Source organism: Rana temporaria, chromosome 6 (assembly GCF_905171775.1).
Source record: "Rana temporaria chromosome 6, aRanTem1.1, whole genome shotgun sequence".
Taxonomy (NCBI): domain Eukaryota; kingdom Metazoa; phylum Chordata; class Amphibia; order Anura; family Ranidae; genus Rana; species Rana temporaria.
Genome location: NC_053494.1, coordinates 96,212,490 through 96,239,718, shown reverse-complemented (window position 1 = coordinate 96,239,718; position 27,229 = coordinate 96,212,490). Strand labels below are relative to the sequence as shown.

Sequence of the window (27,229 nt, the reverse complement as noted above, 5' to 3'; positions counted from 1 at the left end):
TTTTGAAGACCCGGAGGTGTCTGCAGTTATTAAACGTTTACTCAGACTCTGTTTTTACTAAGCCCGTAAGACGATAGTGCGTAATACGGGCTTAGATACGCCATAATGGGCTATGGAAAAAGGTTATTAATCAGACCTTGTCTATGTATAAATTGATTTATGAAGCAAGAGGATGTCCAAAAAAGTTTTATGAGCCTTGGGGTCTATGCCTTGATACTCAGGACACTAGTGACTCTTTGTTGACACTAATATCTGACCCTGGGTAGAGTAGTTATTTTTTTACCTATTCATTTGATAGCAAAAGTTTACCCCTACTATAGGATGCAGCTATGCTTCTACAACTTACTGCTCTGGCCACTTATTTATATTTTTCTCTCTGCTTTGGGAACAGGCACTTGTTGTAGAATGCCTAACTGCGAGGGTACTGTACATGTATTGTTAGCTTCAGGTTTTTCTTTCCTCTTTTGCCTATCTATTATGAATTGTCAATAAGATGCTTACAGACAATAGGCCAGATTCTCAGAGGAGATACGACGGTGTATCTGTGAGTCTGGCTAGTCGTATCTATGCGCCTGATTCTTAGAATCAGTTACACATAGATTTCTATTAGATCCGACCGGCGTAAGTCTCTTACGCCGTCGGATCGTAACTGCATATTTATGCTGGCCGGTAGGGGCGTGTACGCGGATTTACGCCTAGAAATATGTAAATCAGCTAGATACGTGAATTCACAAACGTACGCCCGGCCGACGCAGTACAGATACGCCGTTTACGTTAGGCTTTTCCCGGCATAAAGTTACCCCTGCTATATGAGGCGTATATGCGGCGTACCAATGTTAAGTATGGCCGTCGTTCCCGCGATGAAATTTGAAAATTTTACGTTGTTTGTGTAAGTCGTCCGTGAATGGGGGTGGACATCATTTACGTTCACGTCTAAACCAATACGCCCTTGCGGCGTACTATGGAGCAATGCACACTGGGAAATTCCATGGTTAATTTACATAATACACGCCCACCTATTCACAATTTGAATTAGGCGGGCTTACGCCGGTCTATTTATGCTACGCCGCCGCAACTTTCTTTTGAGAATACGGCACTTGCCTGTAAAAGATGCGGAGGCGTAACGTAAATAGGATACGTTACGCCCGCAGAAAGATACGCCATTCTACGTGAATCTACCCCAATATTGTGCTTAACATGATTGTAAAGGCATAAGGTTTTTTATCTTAATGCATTTAATGCATTAAGATTTAAAGTCTTCTGTGTGCAGCAGCCCCCCTCAGCCCCCCCAATCCTTACCTAAGCCCATCTCGATCCATCTCGTTGCAGGACTCGGATGCCGGGTCTCCCCTCCTCATTGGCTGAGACAGCAGCATGGTGCCATTGACTCCTGCTGCTGTCAAAGTCAGTGAGCCAATGAGAGACAGGGGGCGGGGCCTACCTTCTTGTCTGAGTGAACACACAGAGCTGCGGCCAGGGGCTAGGAGCACCAAAGAGGGACCCGAGAAGAGGAGGATCTAAGCTACTCTGCAAAACCAATACACAGAGCAGGAAAGTATAACATGTTTGTTATTTTTAAGCCAAAAAAAAAAAAAAAAAGACTTTAGTATCACTTTAAATGTTCTCTATGGATTCATTATTTTGTGTCCTATTTTTGATGTGGGGATTCCATCTACTCTGCAAAAAAAAAGCCAAATGTTTTTTATTTTAAATAAAGTATGGAATGCTTAAGACCTCTTATGCCCTGTACACACGATCGGTCCATCCGATGAAAACGGTCTGATGGATTTTTCCATCAGTTAACTGATGAATCTGACTGATGGTCAGTCGTGCCTACACACCATCAGCTAAAAAAACGACCGTGTCAGAACGCGGTGACGTAAAACACAACGACGTGCTGAAAAAAAATAAGTTCAATGCTTCCAAGCATGCGTCGACTTTTTAACTAATGGACGTGCCTACAAACGATAATTTTTTTTTCTATCAGTTAGGTATCCATCGGTTAAATTTAAAACAAGATTGAATTTTTTTAACCGATGGATAAATAACCGATGGGGCCCACACACGATCGGTTTGGTCCGATGAAAACGGTCCATCAGAACGTTCTCATCGATTTGACCAATCGTGTGTACACGGCATTAGTCAGTTGTGACCAAATAAAGTGTCCCCACTGAAAAATGTACCCTTTATTCCTGTTCTAGTGACAGCCTGGGGAAAGTGAGTTAGGTGGATTGTAGACCTTCATTCAACCTAGGAGCCTGAAGACATCTTGTATTGCATAAGAAGTACTTTGGGGGACAATGACAGATTGAAAATGAGTAGTGCAGCAAAAGATGCTTTTTTAGTTTATCTTCTAAGGGGCTTTTCATTTTTTGTTTTTATCTTTGCTGGAGTTTTCTATATATAGAATTTTTAAGAATGGTATTTTTATGGTACCACGTTTATTACATAGTAGAAAAATACATTAAAATGTTTGTTTCTTTGAACAGTGATCTCAATACAAAGGTCACAGCATGATAAGCAGCAATAAGGCATACAAATATATAGAGCTATATAAATGCCTGTAAGCTCAACATGTTTCACAAATTACTTCTTCAGGAGCAATAAGTCATACATATAAACGTCCCGAATCCTAAATGGTGTCCCTCTGCTTCCAACAGCAGCTGGAGTTTACTATCAAGTATCTTTCATAACTTCTCATAACTTTTAGGATAATGGTCTCTATTCACTAAAGTAGATCGCATGTGTTATTTAGGTGATCTGACACATCTGTCCCAAATATCGCATGCAATGCTGAAAATGTAAATTCACAATTTCTTTATGCAATATTTACCTCAAAAAGCAAAAACACTTGGTAGATTCTGCATAAAGCAGTTGTAAAGTCTATTCACTAAAGGAAATAAATAAATCCATGCAGTAAATAAGTAGTAGTCCAGGCATTCGATAGTTAACCCCCCTGGCGGTATTCCCGAGTCTGACTCGGGGTTAAATTTTTGTGCTGCGATTGGTAATCCCGAGTCAGACTCGGGCTCGCCTCGCAGAATCCACAGGCTTGGTTTACTTATCTTGTCCCTGGATCCAGCGGTGCCACCGCGCTGTGTGAGCGAGCGGGACCTCGCTCGATTCACACAGTGCCTCTGTGTGCCGCCGATCTCAGTTTCCTGCGACGTTACGACGCACCGGAGCGAAGAACGGCGCCAAATTCAAAAAGGTAAACAAACACCTTACATACAGTATACTGTAATCTTATAGATTACAGTACTGTATGTAAAAAATACACCCCCCCCCCCCATTGTCCCTAGTGGTCTGCCCAGTGCCCTACAAAAACTGTTCTTTCTGCCTGCAAACTGTAGATTGTCCATAGCAACCAAAAGTGTCCCTTTATGTCAAAAATGGTTTTAGAGCAGCTAGAAAACAGCGATAATAAATTATAATCACTTGCAGAATTGTGCGATAGCGATTTGTGGGGAAATTCGTCATAAAAAAATAAAAGTAATGGCAGCGACAATTCTGCAACTGAGCAAATTTCAGTGATTTTGAGTTGATTACATTATTGAATCATTTTTATTATAATTATATTATTATTTGTTATAATTATTTATTATATTACAATTTATCATTTTGTTTTTTAAAAACATGTCATACCCGGGATGCCTACTAGACTCTTGTTTGGACAGATTTAAGTGAGTTATTCCTAAAAATTACAGGCCTACAGTATAAAACGCCAAATTTCCTTGCAAATAATTGTACCGCTTTCAGCACCTTTTTTCTGAAATATTCATACCGCCAGGGAGGTTAAGGAATGTTTTTAATTTTTGCTGGTTGTTAAGGAGTCGGCAGCCACCGGCGTCCTAAACAAACAGTAAATATTAAGGTTGTCAAGCAGCGGGCGGCCGCCGGGTCTTTAATAACCATGATACCCCACTGACAGCAGAATGAAAACAAAAGAATTGCCGGCAATACAGTTTCTTTTTCAAAACAGCGAGGCCCCCCCCCCAAATTCACACTAAACCATTCAGGTCTTATTAATTTAGAGTGGGATTCCCCCCAGACCCTTATCTGAACATGTAGCCTGGCTGGTCAGGAAATGGGATCAAACGTCAATCAGGATGAACACTGACTGCCGACCTGAATGGAAAAAAAAAAACAACCCACACCGACGTTTGCCTTAGACAGTTCCGCTGCTAAATAAACTAAGGGGCAGGGCCACCCAATGAAGTTACCGGGTGACCTCACCCCCTATGATGTCATTGACACTGGCATGATGGGTTGACGATGTCATAATGGGACGGTTTGCGATCGGGAGACAGCGAACTGTCATTCAGCATCAGTGCAGGTTGGATTTTTTGTTTGGGTCAGTGCTTTGGGGGGTTGAATAAAGGACTTGTCAAAAACGGCATGGTTTTATTTACTTTTTACATGGGGTGGGGGCGGGCGAGATCTTTATCTTCCAGATACAAATACGTCACCCCCCCCCCCCCAAACCCCTACAATCACAGGGCCATTGTTGTGGGGAAGAGGCCCAAAGCACGGTAGTATGGTTCAGGGAGGGGGGTGTTGCTTGCTAGTCCCCCACCTTTCTTGGCCAGTCGGTTTGCATGCTTGGATAAGGTCCTGGTTTGGATTTGGGCGGGGACCCGCACTCTGTTTTTTCTTATTTTTAATGCTGGCAATTCTTTTGTTTACATTTTTCTGTCAGCAGAGAAATCCAGCTGACAGCAGATGAGTCATGGTTGTTAAGGATGCGGTGGCCGCCCGCTCCTTAACAACCAGCTGTTTACTGGTTGTTAAGGATGACGGCTACTGCTAGCATTAATAGACCGCTAGCTTTCACTACTAAAATACCACATCACTTCAGAAAACAGCTCATGCTGTATTTTAGTAGCTTTTTTTGTGGATTGCAAAAAAGTTTTTTTTTTTTAAAAAAGGTATTTTATCACAGATCTTAAAGCGGTAGATACTGCTTTGTGAATGGAGCCCCCTGTCATAAATAAACTCTAGCTAGCTTATGTGTAAACACTCAAAGGAACCAACAAGAGACAAATATTTCCACTTTATCATTGATATCAGATTTATTTATTTAATGGAAGAGAAATTTTAGGGGAAAAAATTGTCTAAATTAGGGAGATTTTATTCAATTTAGGGTTGAGATTTCGTCTTTAACAACATAAGTATAAGTATGTGCTCTTATATATTACCCTAAAGATATACTTCAAAGATGTTTGTAGTATAGTAATGCCAAACATTGAACTGCATGATAGATTACAAAACGTTTAGCTGTACATTGCAGTGGCACAGCTGTATATTATACCTTGGCAAATGCATTTTAGAATAGGTGAAATGGAACCTAGATAGGTTTAAAAACATTGCTTGAGGTTATTTATGCCCTGTACACACGATCGGTTAAAAACAGACCGATGGACCGTTTTCATCGGACGATCCGATCGTGTGTGGGTCCCATCAGTTTTTTTTTCCCCATCGATGAAAAAAAAATAGAACCTCTTTTAAATTTGTTGTATGGTTAAAAAACCGATAGAAAAAAACGATCGTCTGTGGGAAAATCCATCGGTCAAAAATCCACGCATGCTCCGAATCAAGTCAACGCATGCTCGGAAGCATTGAACTTCATTTATCTCTGCACGTCGTTGTGTTTTACGTCACCGTGTTGGACACGATCGGATTTTTAACCGTTTTCATCAGACGAACCGATCGTGTGTACAGGGCATAAGGGAGTTTCGTTTATAGCAATCACACATACTCCAACTGCCTAGTTCAGGGGTGTCAAACTCAAATTCATCAGGGGCCGCATCAGCAATATGGTTGTCCTGAAAGGGCCAATTCTATATCTAAATACTATGTATCCACTCTTTATCATATTAAATAATTGCCTCTTCATTTAGTTATTACTGTTTTTTAATTTAAGTAATAACTAGCTCAGAGTTCAGGGGTGTAGTGTGTACAGAGGGCAGGGTTTAGGAGCTGCACTACATACAGAATGAGTTCAAGAGTGTGCTACTTAAAGAGTGTAGGGTTCAAGGGTGTGCTGTTTTCTAAGAGCAGGGTTGCGCTTCATACAGAGTGCAGGGTTTAGGGGTGCGCTACGCACAGAGCACTGGGCTCATGGGTGCACTATGCACAGAGTGCAGGGTTCATAGGTGCGCTATGCATAGAGTGCAGGGTTCATGGGTACACTACGCACATAGTGCAGGGTTCAGATGTGCGATATACATAAGGTGCAGGATTCAGATGTGCGATATGCACAGAGTGCAGGGTTCGGGGGTGCGCAACACACAGAGTGCAGGGTTCTAGGGTGCGCTACGCACAGGGTGCAGGGTTCAGATGTGCGCTACACACAAAGTCCCTGGTTTAGATGTAAACTACTCACAGAGTGCAGGGTTCAGATGTGCGATTGAAGAAAAAGAAGATTGGTCGTGCACCATGGAAAGAAGAACTTCTGTAGAATAGTTACTTTATTGTCAAGGTGCCAAAGGACATAGACAGGACGTTGCGATATGCACAAAGTGGAAGGTTCGTGGGTACACTGCACACAGAGTACAGGGTTCAGATGTGCGATACGCACAGAGTGCACGTTTCAGATGTGCGATATGCACAGGGTGCAAGGTTCAGAGGTGTACGTATAGAGTGCAGAGTTCAGGGGTGCAATACGCAAAGAGTGCAGGGTTCAGATTTGTGTCAATCATAGAGTGCAGAGTTCATGGGTGAGCTACACACAAAGTGCAGAGTTCAGGGGTGCGCTACACACAAAGTGCAGAGTTCAGGGGTGCACTGCACACAGGATGCAGGGTTCAGGGGTGCGCCATGCACAAAGTGCAGGGTTCAGGGGTGTGCTACGCATACGGTGCCGTGTTCAGGGGTGCGCTGTGTACACAATGCCGGTTTCAGGGATGCCCTATGTAGAGAGTCTGCAACCATTTCCCCCCCCCCACTTCTGCACAGAACTGCCCCTACACCTCCACAGTCCACATTCCCCACAAGCCCCCTTCCCAAAGCTTTCTCGCATCTCTACTAAGCAGTTCCCTCCCTGTGTAGTACCTGTGTAGGTGGACTTGTGTATTTAGCTCCAGTAACAGTTCACGTCTGTCGCCGTGCAGGGAGATCCTTCTGTTGGATCTGGCCCCGCTCTATCCCTCTGTGAGCTGTCACTGTAAACACAGAAGTTCCTGTGTTTAAAGTGACGGCAAGAAGAGTGGGTGAGAGCCCTAGGTGGCGGCCAGGGGCCGCTATGGGCCACATAACAGGGCCTTATGTTTGACACCTGTGGCCGGCCTAATGCATTTTCTCTTGGGTGTAGTATTAATATACACATAAGAGGTCGGAAACCAGGAAAAGGCTTCATATACACTGGGCTAGATCTCAGAAGAAGCTCCATTCGGAACTCTTCAAATCTACCTTGGGAAACCGAATCGAAACTATTCATCCTCAGTTAGCAGCCTCAGATACACTGTATGCCATAAATGCAGCTCTGCTACAGTCAGCCGACTTAGTAGCACCGAAATGCAAAGTCCGCATCCGGAAAAAAAAGTCCGGCTGGTTCAACAACCAGCTGTCCGTACTGAAGCAAGAGCGCAGAAGGGCGGAAGCCGCCTGGAAAAGAAGCCCTTCAGAAGATCACCTCATCATCTACAAGGCAACAACAACACGATATCATAAAGAAATCTTCAAAGCCAAGAAACATCATTTTTCTATGGCGATTAACAGCGCCATGAACCGTCCCCGAGAACTCTTCAAGATGGTCACCCAGACCATGAATCCGGGATGTCTTGAAGTCCCCAATTCAGACACCCAAGAGTTCTGTAATGAACTATCGGATTTCTTCATCAACAAAATCGAAAGAATCCGGGAAAGTATTCTGCAAAACAACACCCCCCTCAACACCCAATCAACCGCAAAACACCAACAGAAACTTTCTACAATCAACAAAGTTCTCTCTGGAACCGATCTCCATCGATACCACAAAAAATATCACTGGTGCCTTGCGAAACAGCACAGCACCCAATGATATCATCCCCACCAAACTGCTGAAGGAATGTGCCGACATCCTGGCGCCTCCCATCACACAGCTTATAAACCAATCATTTAAGGAAGGTATAGTGCCATCCCTGCTGAAAGAGGGCACAATCCAGCCCATCTTGAAAAAACCTAACTTGGATCCCAAGGACCCAACTCACCGCCGCCCCATAACAGGCCTCAATGTGCTCTCCAAGATAATGGATAAAATAGTGGTACAACAGCTGCAACAGCATCTGGATACCCACAATCTACTCGATCCATTTCAATCAGGTTTCCGTCCCGGACACGGGACAGAAACGGCCTTACTCAAAATATGGGACGATGCCCTCGAGGCCGCAGACGAGGGAGAATCCTGTCTCCTGGTTCTGCTGGACCTAAGCGCAGCCTTTGACACAGTAGACCACAAAATGTTACTGATGCGACTGGCCGAGGTAGCCAGAGTCGCAGAAGGTGATTTACCATGGTTTTCCTTTTTTCTTGAAAACCGATCACAAACAGTGAAACTGGGATCTTTCACGTCGGAAAAACGCACGGTGCCATGTGGAGTCCCCCAAGGATCCCCCCTGTCACCGGTGCTGTTCAACATCTATCTTCGCCCTCTCTTTGATATTATCAGTAGCCAAGAACTACTTTATCACTCTTATGCAGACGATACGCAACTGTATTTTCGCATCTGCAACAAAAAGGATCATCATCTCAGTTTAGAGAAATGTCTCTCTTCGATAGAAAACTGGATGACTAAGAGTTATCTTAAACTCAACAGTTCCAAAACAGAACTTCTTATGTTTCACGCCAGCCGAAATAGTCAACTGGAAACTACCTGGACACCGCCGCCCATTCTGGGCCAAATCATCGCCCCTAGCTCCAAAGTCAAAAGTCTAGGAGTCATTTTTGACACCTTCATGACAATGGACGCACAAATAGGGTCAGTAGTCAGCGGATCGCACCATTTGTTGCGCCTACTACGCAGACTTATTCCATTTATCCCCAAAGAAGACGTAGCAGTCGTGGTGGGAACAATCGTGAATTCCAGACTGGACTATGCAAATGCCCTTTACCTCGGGCTCCCAAAGTACCAAATCGCTCGTCTGCAAGTCGTTCAGAATACGGCCGCCAGACTTGTGACTGGGAAAAAAACATGGGAATCAATCTCACCTTCGCTGAGAACCCTTCACTGGTTGCCAGTAAAAGACAGAATTGCATTTAAAGCACTCTGCCTGACACATAAGTGCATCCATGGGAAGGCTCCGCAATATCTTTGCGACAAGATAGAACCTCACAATTCTAATCGCGTTCTGCGATCCAGCGACCAAAATCTGGTCAAGGTTCCAAAAACCAAATACAAGTCCAAAGGAGAAAGAAGGTTTGCTTTTCAAGGTCCTAGACTATGGAACGCTTTACCAACCAGCATTCGGTTGGAGGAAAACCACCTGACTTTCAGAAGACAGATCAAAACTCTGCTCTTTTGATGTCATGAGACACGAACAACAAGCGCCCAGGGGCGATTTAGTTCGCATGTGCCGCGCTATATAAGTTTTTCATTCATTCATATGTAAGGTAATTTCAATTTTTTTCATGTGTATAATATTTATAGCATCAATTTACCTAGTTATTTACTAATTAGATAGTTATTTAGTATAATTGGATAACGATAATGGGGTCCATTCTTCATGCAAAAATGCTCACTAAAAAACACCATACTTTGGGCCAGATTCACAAAGAGATACGACGGTGTATCTACAGATACACCATCGTATCTCTGACTTACACTGGTCCTATCTATGCGCCTGATTCATAGAATCAGTTACGCATAGATATGGCTAAGATCCGACAGTGTTACACTGTCGGATCTTCTTTTCGATTTAAAAATGGCGCCGGGGGCGTTCCCGCTGATTTACCTTGAATAATATGTAAATCAGCGAGATACGCAAATTCACGAACGTACGCGGACCCGATGCAGTCTTCTTACGACGTTTCCGTAGCGGCTTTCCCGTCGTATACTTACCCCTGCTTTTATCAGGCGCAGCCAATGCTAAGTATAGCCGGCGTTCCCGCGTCGAATTTGAATTTTCTAACGTCGTTTGCGTACGCTGATTCACAAACATGCGCGTCGCAAGTCACGCTCACGTCGAAACCACTGACGTCCTAGTGACGTCAGTGGGAGCAATGCACGCCGGGAAATTCCCCGGACGGCGCATGCGCATTTAAATCGGCGCGGGAACGCGCCTGATTTAAATAGTACACTCCCCCTAGCCGCAGAAATTTGAATTCCGCCGGGGGAATTAGGATCCGCCGCCGCAAGTTTGGAGGTAAGTGGTTTGTGAATTAGCCACTTGCCTCTCAAACTTGCGGGAGCGGATCTTAAATCACGTAGATCGAGCGGATCTATAGATCCGCTGATCTACGTGAATCTGGCCCATTGAGTTTTACTAGAAAAGAAGCTACATAGGTGCAATGCATATACATATAGATGGGTCAAACTTGGAACTGGAAATGGGAAAGGTAACAAAACATACCCAGCATGAAGGAAAAGAGAAAGCCATAACCTATAAAACTGGTCTGGAACCTCTGGATTCAAGAATGGCAGAAGGCCACAAACATCATCCATGCAATGTACCTAAAAAAATAGGAAGATTCAATTGCATAATTATATATCCAAGGTATACTAATCTTAGTTTAATATAAAATATATGCAAACAACTAGAATATCTCAGAAAGTACATATTTATGGGTAATCCAATTGTATTTGTCCAATCATCATGGGGTTATAAACCTGACTGAGATGTTAACTGAAGTTATCTGACTGACCGTTTACACACTCCAGATGGTTTCTAGGGATGAGTCAGGCAAAGTTTGATTTGCATTAGGTTCACCAAACACAGCACTGAACCCTATCAAAGTCTATGGTTGTTCTTTCAAGGCTAATTTGCAAGCTTTTGTTAAAAAAGCGGCATAGGTAGCTGGGCACTGCCACAGGGAACATGTTCATCTAAAATACAAGCTAGAACCCTTATCCAGGCATGCGACCTGGGTGGCCAGGACAGCTGTGAGCATTTAGCCCCTCTTCCTGAACCATACCAGGTCACATGTCTTTCAACATTGGATGGTACCTTGCAATGGAGGAGGGGGGGGGGGGGGGAAGCCTTGCAAAGCACCTTTTCTTAATGCTGGGGGAAAAGGACCCCTTCCCCATATGCGATTTCAAAGAGGATGTGTGGAGGGGGACTTACAGGAATTTGGAAGGCCCCTTTAGAATAATGGGTCCTCCAGATATCCCCCCCCCCAGGGCAATAAGTATGATAGGTTAAATGTACATAAATACATACACATTCACCATGATGGAGCCTTTTAATAAAAATTCCATATATATGTCCCCCTGATGTAAATCCATCATCTATCACGTCGTCCAGCAATGCAGATTTCCTGGCCACTTTGGCTGCATTAAAAAAAATTGAAATCTGCTCTTATGGTGGAAGAATAGTTGTTCAACAACACCGCAGCTAAACACTATGGGCCAGATCCACGTAGCGCGGTGCTTTTTTACGTCCGGCGTAGCGTATCTCAGATACACTACGTCGCCGTAACTTACAGCGTATTTCCTGTATCCACAAAGAAATTGCGCCGTAAGTTATGGCGGCGTAGTGTAAATGTGTCGGCGTAAGGGCACGCAATTCAAATGGCTAAGTTGTGGGCGTGTTTTATGTTAATACGTCTTGACCCGATGTAAATGACGTTTTTTCTGAACGGCACATGCGCCGTCCGTGGGGGTATCCCAGCGCGCATGCTCCAAATTAACCCGCAACAAGCCAATGCTTTCGACGTGAACGTAATTCTACGCAAAGCCCTATTCGCAAACGTTTTACGCAAACAACGGAAAATTTTACGCTGGCCCGATGTCCATACTTAACATGGGCTACGCCTCATATAGCAGGGGTAACTTTACGCCGGAAAAAGCCTTACGGAAACAACGTAAAAAAATGCGCCGGCCGGACGTACGTTTGTGGAATTGCGTATCTAGCTAATTTGCATACTCAACGCGGAAATCGACGGAAGCGCCACCTAGCGGCCAGCGTAAATATGCACCTTAGATCCGACGGCGTACTAAGACGTAAGCCAGTCGGATCTAGCCCAGCTTCAGGCGTATATTGTTTTGTAGATACAAAACAAAGATACGCCGGAGCAACCTAGAAGTTACGCGGCGTATCAATAGATACGCCAACGTAACTGCTTTGTGGATCTGGCCCTATACCGTGATACCAGGCAAACATATAAATCAACCATGGCAGCATGTTTACTAACATCAATACTCTGAAAACATCGTAAGTGACCAATATAATAAAACTAATACAGTGTAATAAAATGGCGACTACTGTCATCAATATCCTATGAACATCAAAATGACCAATAAACCTACTGTAATAAGGTGTAATGAAATTGTGACTATAAACATAAATGGAAAAAAGTGCTCATAAAATGTCCAAAAAAAGGAGAGAAATAAATTACATCAGCAGTCAAAGTTGAAGTCCCACAAGCCGTGATGGAAGTAAGACTCCCTAGGATAGCCCGGATGACACCATCCACTCTCATGCAAGGAATATCAGAGTGCTTGTGACCGCCTAATAAGAGTGGTCATAAAGGCTCATTAAATTAGAAAGCTGGCATCATGAAAGCACAGACATATATTTAATGGTTAAACCTCAACTTGGTAGTTAACAGAGACTTCACAGTAATCCAACTCAATCAAAGGATCTGGCTGCCACCTCCCCAGTCACAGCCTGCCAAGGGTGGTGAGATGCCTGCTCGCCAGGTAGCTTAATGCTTAATTTCCATTTGGCTCTGTTACCACTTACTATGGAATTTATGTGCTAGTCCCTGATGTCATCAAGAGAAGGGGCTTCTGTAATATGTATATTTTATGACCACCCCCTGACATTCCCAAGACTAATTTCTACACCCCCAGATTATAAAGGATACAAAAAAATCTGCTTCTTTTTTAAACAAGTGAAATATTATCCAGTTAACAAAGAATAGAAAATGAAATTCTCAGGGAACATTGTTTATTTATACAGTAAAAACCTGTCCATCAAAGCATACCTGTGAACATAATGTTGCTTCTTCATGGAAGTATCCTTTCATGAACTCGCAGTATTCTCTTGATGTTATTTTACAGCTAAAGAGAGAATAACGCATTAGTACAATATCTACAGTATAAATAAAAATATATTTTATTGAATAAACAAAGGTATCCATCATAAATTGCCAGTGTGTGTAAAAGTCATTGACTCTTGACATTTATTAAAGCGGGAGTTCACCCTTTTATTTATTGTTTGATCTTTTCCCCTTAGATGGATGCTCGTTTTGTCTAGGGGAATCGGCTAATTGTTTTAAAATATGATCCGTACTTACCTGTTTTCGAGATGCATCTTCTCCGTCGGCTTCCGGGTATGGGTCTTCGGGAGCGGGCGTTCCTTCTTGATTGACAGTCTTCCGAGAGGCTTCCGACGGTCGCATCCATCGCGTCACTATTAGCCGAAAGAAGCCGAATGTCGGTGCGGCTCTATACTGCGCCTGCGCACCGATGTTCGGCTTCTTTCGGAAAATCGTGACGCGATGGATGCGACCGTCGGAAGACTGTCAATCAACATAGGAATGCCCAGTCCCGCAGCCCATACCCAGAAGCGACGGAGAAGATGCATCTCGTAAACGGTAAGTACAGCTCATATTTTAAAACATCTAGCCGATTCCCCTAGACAAAACGAGCATCCATCTAAGGTGAAAAAGTAATATATACGGGTGAACCTCCGCTTTAAGCAGTTGCACCATCTTTTGTTACTGCAACTCTTATTCAAATGTTTACTACAAATCTTAAAACAAACCCGATCGCCGCTGGAGTCCCGCGATCGGTCCCCGGAGCTTATGAACGGGGAGAGCTGTGTGTAAACACAGCTTCCCCGTTCTTCACTGTGGCGCCGTCATTGATCGTGTGTTCCCTTTTATAGGGAAACACAATCAATGATGTCACACCTACAGCCACACCCCCTTACAGTTAGAAACACAAATGAGGTCACACTTAACCCCTTCAGTGCCCCCTTGTGGTCAACTCCCAAACGGCAATTGTCATTTTCACAGTAAACAATGCATTTTTAATGCATTTTTTGCTGTGAAAATGACAATGGTCCCAAAAATGTGTCAAAATTGTCCGATGTGTCCACCATAATGTCGCAGTCACAAAAAAAATCGCTGATCGCCACCATTAGTAGTAAAAAAAAAAAAAAAATTATAAAAATGCAATAAAACTATCCCCTATTTTGTAAACGCTATAAATTTTGCGCAAATCAAACGATAAACGCTTATTGCGATTTTTTTACCAAAAATATGTAGAAGAATACGTATCGGCCTTTTTTTATATATATTTTTGGGGGATATTTATTATAGCAAAAAGTAAAAAATATTGTTTTTTTTTCAAAATTGTCGCTCTATTTTTGTTTATAGCGCAAAAAATAAAAACCGCAGAGGTAATCAAATACCACCAAAAGAAAGCTCTCTTTGTGGGAAAAAAAAAGACATCAATTTTGTTTGGGAGCCACATCGCACGACCGCTCAATTGTCAGTTAAAGCGACGCAGTGCCGAATTGCAAAAACTGGGCAGGTTCTTTAGCTGCCTAAAGGTCCAGGTCTTAAGTGGTTAAGCTAGTGTAGTCCCAAGGGAGGGGGCGATCACGCTGACTAACCCCCAGCTAGAACGGCTCAGATGATGGGGGCAAGCTTACTGAGGAGAAACAGGAAGTGAGAAGTGCAGACCAAGAAAAAAAACATTTAGAAGGGAAATCGAAAGAAAAAGGTAAGTGAACCAACAATGCACTAGCTTAACCTCCCTGGCGGTATGATTATTTCAGATTTTAGGTGCTGAAAGCGGTACCATTATTTTGCATGGAAATTTAGCGTTTTACATGGTAGGCCTGTAATTCTTAGGAATAACTCACTTAAATCTGTCCAAACAAGAGTCTAGTAGACATCCCGGGTATGATAACGTTTGAAAAACAAAATCATAAATTATAACATAATAAATAACTATAAATAATTATAACAAATAATAATATAATTATAATAAAAATTATTCAATAATGTAATCAACTCAAAAACACAGAAATTTGCTCAGTTGCAGAATTGTCGCTGTCATTACTTTTATTTTTTGATGACAAATTTCCCCACAAATCACTATCGCTCAATTCTGCAAGTGATTATAATTTATTATCGCTGTTTTCTAGCTGGTATAAAACCACTTTTGACATAAAGGGACACTTTTGGTTGCTATGGACAATCTCCAGTTTCCAGGCAGAAAGAAAATGTTTTATTATATAAAAGTACATGTAGGACACTGGGCAGACCACTAGGGACAAGGGGGGTGTGTATTTTTTTACATACAGTACTGTAATCTATAAGATTACAGTATACTGTATGTAATCTGTTTATTTACTTTTTTAAATTTGGCGCCGATCTCCGCCCCCGTGCGTCGTAACGTCGCAGGGAACGGAGCTCGGCGGCACTCTGCACTGTGAATCGAGCGAGGAGGACACGGCTCGATCACACAGCGGAGAGGCATCGCAGGATCCAGGGACAAGGTAAGTAACTTGTGCCTGTGGATGCTGCGAGGCGGTCCAGAGTCTGGCTCGGGGTTCCCGCTTTTGGTCCTGAAATTCCACCCCGAGCCAGACTCGGAAATACCGCCAGGGGGGTTAATATCAAGGACTCCTCCACTGTCAGATTACACTGATCAGCACTGCAGCCAACCAAAGACTTATCAACAAGCCTGTTCGTGAGAAGTTGATCATTAGATCGAGTTCTGACAAACAGGAATAGCCATAATTAAATTGAAATTTCGTCAGACCCAAATTTAGATCCTTCTGTGGCCAGTTTAAAGTGTTGTTAAACCCAAAATGCATTTTACTACATCTGTTCTCCCACAGTACACAGAACATGAAAATGCAATAGTTTTAGTAATTATAAACTGCTAAATACCTTTTCTCATCAGCAGTATATAGCAGTCTTGTGACTTATATCAGTGCCTATCAGGATGCAGGACCCCTGACCCTTTGTCTGGACAGTACTGATTGGCCCTGATCACATGCACTATCCCAAGAAAGAAAAAAACTCTCAAGCAATACACACGAAACTGAGCATGTGCAGTCTGACCCCTAATGCTCTGTTCTATCAGGAGATGGGTTGGAGTTAGTAAAAGAAGAGGAGGATCAGAGAAGACAGGATTACACAGCCTTTATACACAATGCAGAGGATTAACCCCTTAGGTTCCACAATGATTATAACAAGCATGCGTTACTGCATATACAGACTGATTTTACTGTTGTGGGTTTAGTAACACCTTAACAATGATTCTATCCCTGAAAAAGCGCTGCTATAGGCAGACAAGTTTGCTGAGACTATGACTCTTTATGCGACACATGAAAAGTTTTTAGGTCTGTCCCCCAAATTTCTGTGTATCCATACTAGGGTCGTCCCGATACCGATACTAGTATCGGTATCGGGACCGATACTGAGCATTTGCGCGAGTACAGGCGGAGGGCTGACTGAAAGGTGCGGAGAGCGGGCTGAGAGGGGGTGGCTAGAAGGCAGAGGGCAGACTGAAAGGGGCGGAGTGCGGGCGGCTAGCAGGCGGAGAGCAGACTGAGTGGGCGGAGAGCAGGTGGAGAGCGGACTGAGGAGGCGGAGAGCAGAGCAGTCCTCCGGTATGTAAAACATGCTACTACATACCACTAATGGAGGAGAGCTGCTGCTGCTGCCGCTGCCGCCGTCTAGTTCATCAGCGCTCGGGGAACATACATAACAGCTTTCATTTTAATAGCTGTGTGTTCCCCGTCGCACGTCGTCATAAATAGCCCCTCCCCCTTGTCCGGGGACTTTGATAGACAGGATTGGACAGGTGATCTGTCTGTCAAAGTGCCTGGACAAGGGGGAGGGGCTATTTATGACGCGTGGTGGGGAACACACAGCTATTCAAATGAAAGCTGTTATGTATGTTCTCCGAGCGCTGATGAACTAGACGCAGAGGCTACAGCAGTGACCAGCAGCAGGTCAGCTTTAATCATATATAAATATAATAGGCCTAACTTTATCTATGGGAACAGGACAATGTGTGTGAGTGATATAATATAATGTTTACATTGCACACCATTCTTCCACTTTTGTTTTCACTTTTATTTTTCTTTCAAACAATGCAGCAGTGTGCTGCAATCAGCAGCTCCAAGAACGGATAGCCAGGGACAAGCAAATGCTGTGCTTTGGGAAACCCCCAAAGCAAAAACTTCAAATTACCACCCATAAAACAAAAGGGGGGGCAGCTATTTTCTTGCAGTTAATCAGTGTGCCATAATAACTCATCCATCAGGGTTCATTGGGCAAATGATTTTCACAGCAGATGCAGTGTCAGTCAGAATCGTTCATGCCCTGTAAGACCAGAGCCTGACTAAGCTGTCATTCGCTGGGGAATGCAGGCCCAGCAGCTTTCCTATTTAGTGCCCTGCAGGTGCTGTGCATTTCAGGACATACGGCTACATTTGGGGACCAATGGATACATTTTTAAAAAAGTATCGGTATTCGGTATCGGCGAGTACATGAAAAAAAGTATCGGTACTTGTACTCGGTCCTAAAAAAGTGGTATCGGGACAACCCTAATCCATACCATTATTCTGGCTAAATCTTTCACCAAGTGGCTGAATTAATGGTAGTTCATGGACTAAGGGCCAGATTCACAGAGCAGATACGACGGCGTATCTCCTGATACACCGTCGTATCTGTTGTTCTATCTATGCGACTGATTCATAGAATCAGTTACGCATAGATAGCCATAAGATCCGACAGGTGTAATTGTTTTACACTGTCGGATCTTAAGATGCAATACCGCGGCCGCCGCTGGGGGGAGTTTGCGTCGTAAATCAGCGTCGGGTATGCAAATTAGGAGTTATGGCGATCCTCAAAAGAGAAATTAGGGCCAAATCCTCAAAAGAGATACGACGGAGTAACTGCTGTTACTCCATCGTATCCCTGGTCCTAACTATGGAACTGATCCACAGAATCAGTTTCCCATAGTTAGGGAGAAGATCTGGCATGTGTAATTGAATGATCTTAGGATGCAGTACCGCATCCGCCGCTGGGGGCATTTCGTGTCGAAATGCCGCCTCGGGTATGTAAATTAGCACTTACGGAGATCCACGAAGCTTTTCTGCTTCGTTTTTTCTCCGTAAGTATAAAGTTGCATATGCAAAATTAGGGCTGCTTTTACATGGTGTAAAGTTAGTACACCATGTAAAAGCAGACCCTTCTGTCTAGCGACGCGTTTTTTTTTCGAATTTGAATTTTTTTTTTCGCGCTGTATCTTTTTTTTTTCCCGACGCAACTTTATTGACCCGTCGCAATCCACAAAGCCCGACGTAACGTAATTTCGCGCTATGCACGTCGGGAAAATGACGTCACGAGCATGCGCAGTACGGCCGGCGCGGGAGCGCGCCTCATTTAAATGGGAATCGCCCCCATGAAATGAGGAACGCCTTGCGCCGGCGGAATTTAAGTTACACGGCCAGAAATTTCTAGGTAAGTGCTTTGTGGATCGGGCACTTAGGTAGAAATTTTAAGGCACTGTAACTTAAATTAGAAATTTGCCGTTACGCCGGATCTTTGTGGATTTGGCCCTTAGTTTTTTGGTGCCTTAACTTTACACAGCAATCGTATTGCTGTATAAAGTATGGCCGTCGTTCCCGCGTCGAAATTTAAAAAATAACGTCGTTTTGTGTAAGCCGTCCGGGAATACGGAATTACACTACACGCGTCACCGTTCAAAAAATTGACGTCACTTCGCGCAAAGCACGGCGGGAGTTCGGAAACGGAGCATGCGCGGTAGGTCCGGTGCGGGAGCGCACCTAATTTAAATAGCACGCGCCCATTTGAATTGGCCCGCCTACGATACGTTACGCCGCCTCTCATCTACGTGAATCTGGCTCTAACTTCTTTGTAGTAATCTGACACAGATACCCATCTAATCAGAGGATGCTCAGCTTCTGGATTATGTCCATCTTTAATAAGAACTTTAAAAATGAAAAGTAGATCAAAATTTATCCAATTTGCATTAGTTCATGAGAGGTTGGGAATTTCTATATGTTTCAACCAATGGTATTGATCAATTTTATAAATCCTTTTTTTTCGAACATCAGTTGTAAAGGTTATGATTTCTAACTAGACCACTTAACCACATTAACTAAACCACAATAATTCACAACATTTATTAAGACATTTTTTGTTAAAGCAGAAGATACCCAGTTTTGTATATGTGTTTTCTTAATAAGTTTGTTTACTTCAAGTCTGGAAAAAAAGTTTAGCAGAATGCAGGTTCTTGTCAGATAAGAAGAGTGATTGGTGAGCTCATGTAACATGCTCCGGAAAGATACTCTCCTCTCCCATCCCCCATGCATATACCATACGCAAAGCTCACTTCTAGATTACAGAGGCAGGAATCAATGACATTGTTGTGTTGTAATCAGACAGAACTCTGTAGACAACCGGGAACACAGATTACTAATTACTATAGTGTCTATTTTAGGAAATAAGTCCTTCCTGAATGATTTTTTTAAACTCAGGATGTAGTAGTAATTGCTGCAGCTAAATAGTGATGCTTCTGTTATCTGCGGAGGTCTATCAGACTATACCAGTGGGATCCTATTGTGTCCTCTCTACACAGCCTCTGTTACATATTTAAAGTATAACTAAAAGCCAAACTTTGTTTTTTCCCGTTTGGATAGAATAAACAAATATTACATGTTTGTTTTTAATTGCTGCTTGTGACCTATTAGGAAAATTCACCCTCTCTACAATGCCTTGAAAAAGTATTCATACCCCTTGAAATTTTCCACAATTTGTCATGTTACAGCCAAAAACGTAAATGTTTTTTTTTTGGGGGGGGGGGGGGGGGTGGTGATTTTATGTGTTAAACACAAAGTGGCACATAATTGTGAAGTGGAAGGAAAATTATAAATGGTTTCCCAATTTTTTTTTACAAATAAATATGTGAAAAGTGTGGGGTGCATTTGTATTCAGCCCCCCTGAGTCATTACTTTGTGGAATCACCTTTCACTGCAATTACAGCTGCAAGTCTTTTGGGGTATGTCTCAATCAGCTTTGCACAGCTAGAAAGTGAAATCTTTGCAATATAGCTCAAGCTCTGTCAGATTGGATGGAGAGCGTCTGTAAACAGCAATTTTCAAGTCTTGCCACTGATTCTCAATTGGATTTAGGTCTGGACTTTGACTGAGCCATTCTAACACATGAATATGCTTTGATCTAAACCATTCCATTGTAGCTCTGGCTGTATGTTTAGGGTTGTTGTCCTGCTGGAAGGTGAACCTCCGCCCCAGTTTCAAGTCTTTTGCAGACTCTACCAGGTTCTCTTCTAGGATTGCCCTGTATTTGGCTTCATCCATCTTCCCATCAACTCTGACCAGCTTCCCTGTCCCTGCTGAAGAAAAGCATCCCCACATGATGCTGCCCTCACCATGTTTATGGAGGGGATGGTATGTTCAGGGTGATGTGCAGTGTTAGTTTTCCGCTACACATAGCATTTTGCTTTTAAGCCAAAAGGTTGAATTTGATCTGACCAGAGCATCTTCTGCCACATGTTGGATGTGTCCCTCAAATGGCTTATCACAAACTGCAAACAGGACTTCTTATGGTTTTCTTTCAACAATGTCTTTCTTCTTGCCACTCTTCCATAAAGGCCAGATTTGTGGAGTGCACGGCTAATAGTTGTCCTGTGGACAGATTCTCCCACCTGAGCTGTGGATCTCTGCAGCTTCTCCAGAGTTACCATGGGCCTCTTGGCTGCTTCTCTGATTAATGCTCTCCTTGCCTGGCCTGTCAGTTTAGGTGGACGGCCATGTCTTGGTAGGTTTGCAGTTGTGCCATACTCTTTCCATTTTCGGACGATGGGTTGAACAGTGCTCTGTGAGATGTTCAAAGCCTGGGATATTTTTTTTATAACTTAACCCTGCTTTAAACTTTTCCACAACTTTATCCCTGACCTCTCTGGTGTGTTCCTTGGTCTTCAGGGTGATGTTTGTTCACTAAGGATCTCTAACAAACCTCTGAGGGCTTCGCAGAACAGCTGCATTTATACTGAGATTAAATTACACACAGGTAAAGGCAATTGGTTCCACTGGATTTTAGTTAAGGGTATCAGAGTAAAGGGGGCTGAATGCAAAGACATGCTACAACTTTCGCATATTAGTTTTTTTAAATGTTGAAAACCATTTATCATTTTCATGCTAATTCACAATTATGTGCCACTTTGTGTTGGTCTATCACATAAAATCCCCCAAAAAAAACATTTATGCTTCTGGTTGTAACATGACAAAGTGTGGAAAATGTAAAATGGTATGACTACTTTTTCAAGGCACTCTTTTTGCCCTGTTTACTATTATCACCAAGAGAGAAAGTAAATTCCTAATTTGGGTTGACCCCCAGAATAGTAATATAGAGGAAACTTTCCGATGGGACACTGTTCTGGTGACCCTGGTGACATCCAGGGATTCTCTCACTTTAGGGATTTTCTTTCGCAGCCTATTTTGGATATAGGACAGGAAGTGAACGGAAGTCTCCTCAATGAAACACAAATGGCCAAAAATCTTACAGGGTTTATACCATTCTCTTTAAACCAGTGTGTTGCCTTTGGTTCTAACTTAAGTGATTCCATTGATCCCATAAGCCACAGTCTTTAAAACACCCATAGTCATTAGACAACAGTCTCCAAATGTTGTCAATTATAAGTCAAACCAAGCTCACATCTGGAAGCTACCCACAGATAGGCTGCTAGCTTAGTGTTCTCAGATGATATCGCAGCCAGGCTAATGGGAAACCATTGGCCAATAGCTATTTGTTTCTCCTTGATAAACCAGCATTAAGGTCGCAGCTAAAAGAACTCCTAGTGACCCTGCTCCTCTTTAGAAGAGGCAGTTAAGAGGGAATATGATCAATATGCATAAATACATAAGGGGTCCATATAGTGAACTGGGTGTTAAAGGGGTTGTAACCCTCATTTTTTGGGGTAAAAAAACAGCTGGCAGTGATCAGCCCCCCAGCCCCCCCATTTTACTTACCTGAGCCCTGTATTTAACTCGGCGGGAATGGGCTGTCCCTCTTTCCACGGGGTCCCAGCTCTTGATTGGATAGATTGATAGCAGCGCAGCCATTGGCTCCCACTGCTGTCAATCAAATCCAATGATGTGGGCATTCGGGGGTGGAACCAAGTCCGGCATTCGTGTCTATGGATGCAAATGCTGGACTCAGGAGTGCGCCCACAATGGGTAACTCCCCCGGGAGAGTGTTTCTCATAGGGGGTTATCTGATGTGGGGAGGAGCAGAGGGACCCCAGAAGTCGAGGATCGGGGCCACTCTGTGCAAATGAGCGGCACAGTGGAGGTAAGTATGACATGTTTGTTATTTTTAAAAAAAAAAGAAAGCTTTCCAATCACTTTAAGTTGTTCACTTTCAGGCCATTACAAAGGACAAAGGGACAAGCTTTAGGCCCCGTACACACGACCAGTTTCCTCGGCAGAATTCAGCTTCCGACCGAGTTTCTGGCTGAATTCTGCCGAGGAAACTGGTCGTGTGTACAGTTTCGGCCGAGGAAGCCGACGAGGAGCTCGACGAGGAAATAGAGAACATGTTCTCTATTTCCTCGTTGTTCTATGGGAGCTCTCGTCCCGCCGAGCTCCTCGGCGGCTTCAGTGCTGAACTGGCCGAGGAACTCGATGTGTTTGGCACGTCGAGTTCCTCGGCCGTGTGTACGAGGCTTTACACCTGGAGGAAAAGAGATTTAACCTTCAGATACAGAAATGCTTCTTCACAGTAAGGACTGTGAACATGTGGAATAGACTCCCTCAAGATCTAGTTCTAGCCAGGGCTGTGGAGTCGGAGTCGAGGAGTCGGAGTCGGGGGAAATTTTGGGTACCTGGAGTCGGAGTCGGCAAACAATGCACCGACTCCGACTCCTACTAAATTTAGATTGGAATTAAAAAAAAAAAAAGCAAGTTTAAATGTCCCAATTCACAAAAAGTTATAATTAATGACTTCTCTACTGTAAGAATAAAGACCAATGCATGCAGTGCCTCACGTAACCGCAAAACGTTAAGTGACCGTGAAGAAGCATGCTTTTCATGTGCTTCACTATATGGCACGCAACGCACAATTAGGAGCTGCAATACTTATACTTTCCATAGTGTTGTGTTCTGCTGTTACAGGGAACGCAGCGTCCATGTGTAACCTAGCCTCTCACTGATAAGGGATTAAGTAAATATGTTTTTTGCAGGACTAGAGAGTGAGACACTTGTATAAGTGAAGGGAATGGAGGGCCAATAGTTCAAGACTGAAGCTGTAAACCATTGGAAACACTGCTGTCATTTAGCTAAGGCTATAAAAACTTGTAAACTATGGGATTCTCCTAGGAAAATCATGTTTTAGAATAAAAAACGTTGTTTTCATTGTGTTTGTCTTTTGCTTAAACTGTGCAATACAGTAGACTGTTGGCTTCCCAGCCAGTAGTCCTGTGGTAGGTTGCGTTTCTTTCCCTCAAGGAATGTATAAAATACATTCGCATATTAATACAGAGGAGTCGGAGTCGGGGAGTCGGAGTCGGAAGTACATAAAACTGAGGAGTCGGAGTCAGAACATTTATCTACCGACTCCACAGCCCTGGTTCTAGCTGGCTCAGTAGATTGTATTTAAAACAAGCTGGATGCATTCCTAAATGCACAAAATATAACCAGATACCGATTTTTTGAGGTAATAACACCAGGGATAGTAGATCCAGGGAATATTTGATTGCCTCATGGGGAATCAGGAAGGATTTTATTTCCCCACTGGACGAATTGGACCAGGCTTCAGTGTTTTTTTGCCTTCATCTGGATTAACTGGAGTTAGGATAGTGTATATGGTAGTTTTCTGTTTGTGATTTATTTTTAACTGGTTGAACTAGATGGACTAGTGTTTTTTGTCAACCTGACTAACTAAGCAACTAGGTAAGTATTTGGGGCAGTCTGGTGGCCATTTTTGAATCACAACTTCAAGGAGCACCAACAGATTTTAAGACAATATTTGAATGTAGATCAGCTTTAACTTTTCCTGGCGGTATGATTATGTCAGATTTTAGGTGCTGAAAGTGGTACATTTATTTTGCATGGAAATTTGGCGTTTTATATTGTAGGCCTGTAATTCTTAACCACTTAAGGACCGGACCAATATGCTGCTAAATGACCCAAGGGGTTTTTACAATTCGGCACTGCGTCGCTTTAACAGTTGCGCGGTCGTGCGACGTGGCTCCCAAACAAAATTGGCATCCTTTTTTCCCCACAAATAGAGCTTTCTTTTGGTGGTATTTGATCACATCTGCGGTTTTTTGTTTTTGCGCTATAAACAAAAATAGAGCGACAATTTTGAAAAAAATGCAATATTTTTTACTTTTTGCTATAATAAATATCCCCCAAAAACATATATAAATTTATTTTTTTCCCTCAGTTTAGGCCGATACGTATTCTTCTTCCTATTTTTGGTAAAAAAAATCGCAATAAGCGTTTATCGATTGGTTTGCGCAAAATTTACAGCGTTTACAAAATAGGGGATAGTTTTTTTTTTTATTTTTTACTACTAATGGCGGCAATCAGTGATTTTTTTCGTGACTGCGACATTATGGCGGACACTTCGGACAATTTTGACACATTTTTGGGACCATTGTCATTTTCACAGCAAAAAATGCATTTAAATTGTTTATTGTGAAAATGACAGTTGCAGTTTGGGACTTAACCACAGGGGGCGCTGTAGGAGTTAGGGTTCACCAAGTGTGTGTTTACAACTGTAAGGGGGTGTGGCTGTAGGACTGACGTCATCGATCGAGTCTCCCTATAAAAGGGATCACTCGATCGATGCGCCGCCACAGTGAAGAAAGGGGAAGCGATCGCGATGGGGCGGCTATAAACGAATAGCCGCACCGTCGTCCCGGATCGCTCCCCACGGGAATCTGACCGCCGCATGTAGCGGGGGGGGTCCCGATCGGACCCCCGACCCACGTCTAGGCAGGGACGTACAGGTACGCCAATGTGCCTGTACGTGCCATTCTGCCGACGTACATATACATGCGGCGGTCTGGAAGTGGTTAAGCTCTGTACACACGATCGGTTTGTCTATGAAAACAGACCGATGGACTCTTTTCATCGAACAAACCGATCGTGTGTGTGGGCCCCATCGGTGAAAAAAAATAGAACATGTTTTACATTTTTCCTATGGATAAAAAAACGATAGAAAAAAACAATCGTCTGTGTGGAAGTCCATCGGTCAAAAATCCATGCATGCTCAGAATCAAGTCGACGCATGCTCAGAAGCATTGAACTTAATTTTTCTCAGCACGTCGTAGTGTTTTACGTCACCGCGTTTTGGCACAGTCAGATTTTTGACTGATGGTGTGTAGGCAAGTCAGCTTCATCGGATATCCGACGAAAAAATCCATCGGATCAGATTCCATCAGATATCCGATCGTGTGTATGAGGCTTAAGGAATAACTCACTTAACCCCCTTAGCGGTAAACCCGAGTGTGACTCGGGGTGGATTTTCAATGTTAGGATCGGTATCCCCGAGTCACGCTCGGGCTGGACGTGCAGAGTGTGCAGCGGCGCGGCTTACCTGCTCGCTGAATCCACAGGCAAGTTACTTACCTTGTCCCTGGATCCAGCGATGCCACCCCGCTGTGTGAGCGAGCGGGACCTCCTCGCTCGATTCACAGTCTCCCCGTGTGCCGCCGCTCTCCGTTCCCTGCGACGTTACAACACACGGGGCGGAGAACGGCGCCAAATTCAAAACAGTAAACAAACACTATACATACAGTATAATGTATTCTTATAGATTACGGTACTGTATGTAAAAAATACACACCCCCCTTGTCCCTAGTGGTCTGCCCAGTGCCCTACATGTTCTTTTATATAATAAAAGCTGTTCTTTCTGCCTGCAAACTGTAGATTGTCCAAAAGTGTCCCGTTATGTCAAAAATGGTTTTAGAGCAGCTAGAAAACAGCGATAATAAATTATAATCACTTGCAGAATTTATAGCGATAGCGATTTGTGGGGAAATTCGTCATAAAAAAATAAAAGTAATGACAGCGACAATTCTGCAACTGAGCAAATTTCAGTGATTTTGAGTTGATTACATTATTGAATAATTTTTATTATAATTATATTATTATTTGTTATAATTATTTATAATTATTTATTATAGTATAATTTTGTTTTTAAAAACATTTCATACCCGAGATGCCTACTAGTCTCTTGTTTGGTCAGATTTAAGTGAGTTATTCCTAAAAATTACAGGCCTACAGTACAAAACGCCAAATTACCTTGCAAATAATGGTACCGCTTTCAGCACCTTTTTTCTGAAATAATCATACCGCCAGGGAGGTTAAGTTAATTTTTAAGACCTTGAATTTGTGAATATTAATACCTTACCTTCCTTTTGTTCCAATACAGCAGGGCCTGCCTGTTATGTCACAGTTCATATGCAGATGGTTAGGGTAACTCCCATTCGTACTATTAGTACACACCTGCAGAAAAACAAAATATTTACTTCATATGCATTGACTATGGTTCTCAGCAGATGTTTCACACTTCTTGACTTTTGCCAGAACAAAAAAAGGGTAAAAAAAAAAAAACTGTCTATACACATGAGCATTATCTACAGAACATTTTTATCTTAAACCTTAAAGTATATTGAGAGTCAATGTTTTTTTTGTTTTTAAAGTTTTGGATAGAGTACAAGACATTTAAACCCAGGTCAGGTATTTTATTTTGCCATCTGTGTCCTATTGGGGACATTTCCTGCTCCAAAGACACATCAGGAAGTGAGGTGAAATTTCTCCAAAGTAGTCACTGCAACAAATAAATGTCCACACTGAAAGATTTCCATACTTGTACTTTGGCGTTTTGTCCAACAGACTTGTGTACACACGATCGGATAATCCGACAACACACAATTGTTGTCAGACAATTTTAACTGCTTCCTGACACGCCGATATACGTAAGCAGAATGGCATGGGCAGGCAAATGGGCATACCTGTACGTCCTTTTTAATTTTCCGCCTAGCGTGCGCGCGTATGTGCCC

At 43.0% G+C, this 27,229-nt stretch overlaps 1 protein-coding gene across 4 annotated transcripts in view; it reads right to left on the bottom strand.

Annotated features, from left to right (window-relative positions):
* The window catches only part of RHBDF1 (rhomboid 5 homolog 1), a 202,584-nt gene that overhangs the window by 16,029 nt on the left and 159,326 nt on the right, over positions 1–27,229 (bottom strand). For 3 of the 4 annotated variants that reach the window (XM_040357020.1, XM_040357021.1, XM_040357022.1), the window contains 3 exons: positions 26,578–26,672; positions 13,126–13,201; positions 10,548–10,648 (listed from right to left, as the gene is read on the bottom strand). In XM_040357020.1, the coding sequence (XP_040212954.1) occupies positions 10,548–10,648; positions 13,126–13,201; positions 26,578–26,672 (272 nt within the window). The remainder of the gene's footprint in view (positions 1–10,547; positions 10,649–13,125; positions 13,202–26,577; positions 26,673–27,229) is intronic. The other variant, XM_040357023.1, reaches the window with a different exon arrangement.